The sequence below is a fragment of the Triticum dicoccoides genome, chromosome 1A (genome assembly GCF_002162155.2).
Source record: "Triticum dicoccoides isolate Atlit2015 ecotype Zavitan chromosome 1A, WEW_v2.0, whole genome shotgun sequence".
Taxonomy (NCBI): domain Eukaryota; kingdom Viridiplantae; phylum Streptophyta; class Magnoliopsida; order Poales; family Poaceae; genus Triticum; species Triticum dicoccoides.
In genome coordinates, this window is record NC_041380.1 from 577,428,609 (window position 1) to 577,432,225 (window position 3,617).

The following is a 3,617-nucleotide window of genomic DNA, read 5'->3' on the forward strand; positions in this document are numbered from 1 at the left end:
CGTACACCAAAAGGCATACGCTACACTGTATTCATGTTAAGGAAACAGACAATACATCCGAGAGAATACATAAACAAAGACAGGGAACAGGAAACAACAGACCCCACCAAAACTACGAAGAGGACCCTGAAGAAATAAGAAACTACACCCAGGTCCCTTATCTTCTTCGTGTTCATTGCAACCGCAACACAGCTGAATCCATCGCGGGCGCCGGAATGATCGATGGGAGAACAGCTTGCTGCAGATGTCTTGTCCTTGGAGGTGAAGAAGCCCCTTGCCAGATGGCGTTGTTGAGCCACAGTAGCCACCAACTCCTCAGAGTCGGATCTTGAAACCGAGAAGGAACACGGCCGGCGGCATCTCCCACTGACGAGAGCACTCACCAAGCTTCCGCCGCTCTGGATCTGGGGACGAAGCCACACCGCCCAGCAAAAGACGGCCAGATCCTCCACCACAAGCCGCAACCCAAGGTCGTCACTTCCAGAAACCTAGTCCAGCGCGCAGACATGCCTGCTCCTCCCCCTGCCACCACGGCCAGCCAGAGAAAGCAAGGACGCGCACCGGCGTCTCCAACTTCAGAACCACCCCCAGAAACTCCACTGTGAGGCCGGAGCCCACCTCACCGCCGCGAAGTCGGAGACAGGGGACAAAAAAGCCACAACCAGGTCGTCACCTCCGCCGCCACGACCTGGCCCAGGCCACCGAAACCCGCCAGATCCATAGATCGACGAGCACCCTACGACGGCCGCTCGACGGCATCGCCCCAGAAGACGGTGCCGAGGTGGAAGACGAGCAGCTGAACCTTTATTCCACATACGCGACGCCGGCACCACCCCACCGCTGCCACCGGGAAGACCTAAACTACTATGAACACACCTAAGGCACAGAACCCGGGCCCCTCCACTCTCCCACCGCCGGAATGGCGGCCGGAGAGGAGAGAGACCATGGATCTGGCCGTCGGTGGAAAGGGGAACGAGAAGAGTTTGTGTCACGTTGGTTTTTGGTGTGCAAGATTTGTAGATTGCTGATCACGCTTGCCGCGGGAAGTTTTTCGTGTGCAGATACGTGGCTTTATATGACATCTCAACTAGAGCTTTGTTTTTTTTTCCTACACTAATCATATTATTTTAAGAGAAAAATATACTTTTCGTCCTTTAACTCTAGATTTAATCCTTCAACTTTAAAACCAGACAAATTACATTCTAAACTTTTAAAACCGGTAATACTATCTTTTACAAAGAACAATCCTACCTTGTTTACACGTCCACTAAATGCACCATTGTAGACTACTTCCATTTTTTACAAGCAAGGCAGGAGCTCTATCGATTTCATTAAGAGAGAACTAATACAGAGTTGACCGGTTTAAAAGAAAAACAAGGCTCAAAACCAACATGAACCAACACCGACACGAACACAAACATGCCAACACCACCTAACATGACCACAATCCGGAGCGATAGTAAGCAAGTTCTTTGAAGACGACTTCAAGAAGGAAAGACAATGCCCGAGGACACCGCCGTCACCGGCATCGCCCGCGCCAATCAATAAGCTTTCGCACATACCTGCGCATGACCGCCCTGCCAAACATTGGGATAGATCAATCCTAGCCATTAGCCTCCGATACCACTCATCGCCGACCAGCCACATATCAGTGTGAAGAAGTACTCTTCGACAATATCTCCAAGAGGAGGAGGACGCCCATGGGCGCCAACATCACCCGCAACGACCACCGACAAAGAACGAGGCTTTCGCCCAGAGTCTTATGCCTCGCCACCTCTGATCCAAGGTAAGGGCCTGGCCCCTGCGAACATCAACAACGACGAACCAAACCAAAAGGAAAAAGAAACACCGTGGCCTCCACAACACCATGAAGGGCTGCCTGCATAGGTGTCAACACCACCACCACCACTACTATGAGGACTCTTGAAGCCACAATGCAGCAACCACCTCGCGTCCGCGACCAAAGCACGCCAACGACGCCCACCAACAACGCCACTATGCTACCACTCGCACGCGCCGCACTGCCACACCCATCACCGCGTCTACGTCGTCCCGTAGAGGGAGAAGTGCAGCTGTGCCATCACCGACCCCAAGAGGTCACCTCCAAAGACGGAGCAGCAGATCGGGCGCCGCCCCAATCTGAGCCCTTTGAGCCGGCGCGCGAGCAACCACCGCAACGCAGCACTGGCGCCTCCCAGACGGAGTTTATATCCATAGGCAAATGATAAAACATATACCATTATATCTCAGTCATGGTAGTACATCAGGGCAGCAACAATGCAACATGGCATCCAACATGATGACTTTTATTCGAACAAGGAATGGAAATACACACACATAACACAGGGTGACACACTGGTTTGGATACTCTCGATGGGATCCAATTTTATTGAACGCAAAGGTGAGACACGACCTTGCCCTGTGAAATCTCAGACCATGGATACGCATCATTACGCATCAAGGGATGTGAGGCCAGCATCAGCGTTACAGAAATTGACACAAGCATCACCACACTGTTCCACATAGAGTTTCATCTCTTCATCGTCAGCAGCTGGTGCCCAAATAGCATGTTATGTGTCAGGAACTCGCCTTTTCAATTAGTTTACAGGAATGCAAATACAAGATGAATTTTATTTACCTGCGTTGACCATGTAGTCACATAGGGAAGACCTACATCCCAAGTTGCAGTACTCCATGGTGTCTGGTTCATCTGTCAAATTAAAATATCTAGCGTGTAAATAAAATCCTGTTCGAAACAAATAATTCCCCGGTTACAATATGCTTGATGTTTTGGATATTCACATGGTCTCTATCATTCGTTCCTTGTTAGTTATTTTTCCAATTACTTGTTGGTAGAAAATTATGAAAAAAAAACTCGTGGAAAATTATTCATGACAAATCTGATCATCTAACGCCATCTAACATATTCAAAATACTTCATCATATTAGTAAGAAAACCAGGAAAATTTTAACTTGACTATATGCTTATCAGAATGACATCTGTTCTATTTTAAAAAAAGAGGTAGTATATAAAATAGAAGGAGTTCATTCTCTTTACCTGAGTTGGACTCAAGGACCAATTTAGGGAAGTCCTTAGGGCAGCTTAGGCCACTTGTGAGTTTACACCTGCAAACGTTTGCGCATAACTTCTGAGCACCACGGGCGCGGCAAAGGTTGTAGCAGTTTCTTCCTAGGGTGCTCTTGCAGCAACTCTTGCCTTCTACTTGCACCTGTTCCAGAACCAACCCCAGTATGAGTAAACACACCATCACACCCTTGAGGCCCTTGCTTCCCATGGCTGGCAGGCTATCTTGCAGAACACAGGCTTTGGTTGATGGATTGCTGAGACTAGGCTTGGATGGCTCCTACTTATAGGAGATGGTGGTTGTGGCATGTGGGATATTCACGTGATGGTTGTTGTATGTAAATATTGCGTGTTCATGCCAGCCATGTATTTTTTTTGCGATATCATGCCAGCCATGTAAACCGGATGAAAACAAAAGCTCCTAACTGTGAGTGTGTTTGGAGGGCTACTATTCTTCCAAACTCCACTGGCAATCTTTAACCACACGCAACAGCAACAAATCCATTGCTAGTTGCATATCACTCCTTAAACA

The 3,617-nt window shown here is 48.6% G+C and overlaps 1 protein-coding gene across 1 annotated transcript; it reads right to left on the minus strand.

Annotated features, from left to right (window-relative positions):
• Positions 1-2,220: 2,220 nt before the first annotated feature.
• LOC119291938 (purothionin A-1) lies at positions 2,221-3,350 on the minus strand. Its single transcript, XM_037570750.1, has 3 exons — positions 3,059-3,350; positions 2,639-2,710; positions 2,221-2,551 (listed from the first exon to the last, which is right to left on the minus strand). The coding sequence occupies exons 1-3, from the start codon at positions 3,294-3,296 to the stop codon at positions 2,451-2,453; spliced, it is 411 nt and encodes a 136-aa protein (XP_037426647.1). The 5' UTR covers positions 3,297-3,350; the 3' UTR covers positions 2,221-2,450.
• Between the last annotated feature and the right edge of the window lie 267 nt (positions 3,351-3,617).

Coding starts and splice junctions, on each gene's coding strand:
- LOC119291938 (XM_037570750.1), bottom strand. CDS start 3,296: ATGGGAAGCAAGGGCCTCAAGGGTGTGATGGTGTGTTTACTCATACTG. Junction 2,711..3,058: donor GGTCCTTGAGTCCAACTCAG/GTAAAGAGAATG, acceptor TTAATTTGACAG/ATGAACCAGACACCATGGAG. Junction 2,552..2,638: donor TGACTACATGGTCAACGCAG/GTAAATAAAATT, acceptor TTTGGGCACCAG/CTGCTGACGATGAAGAGATG.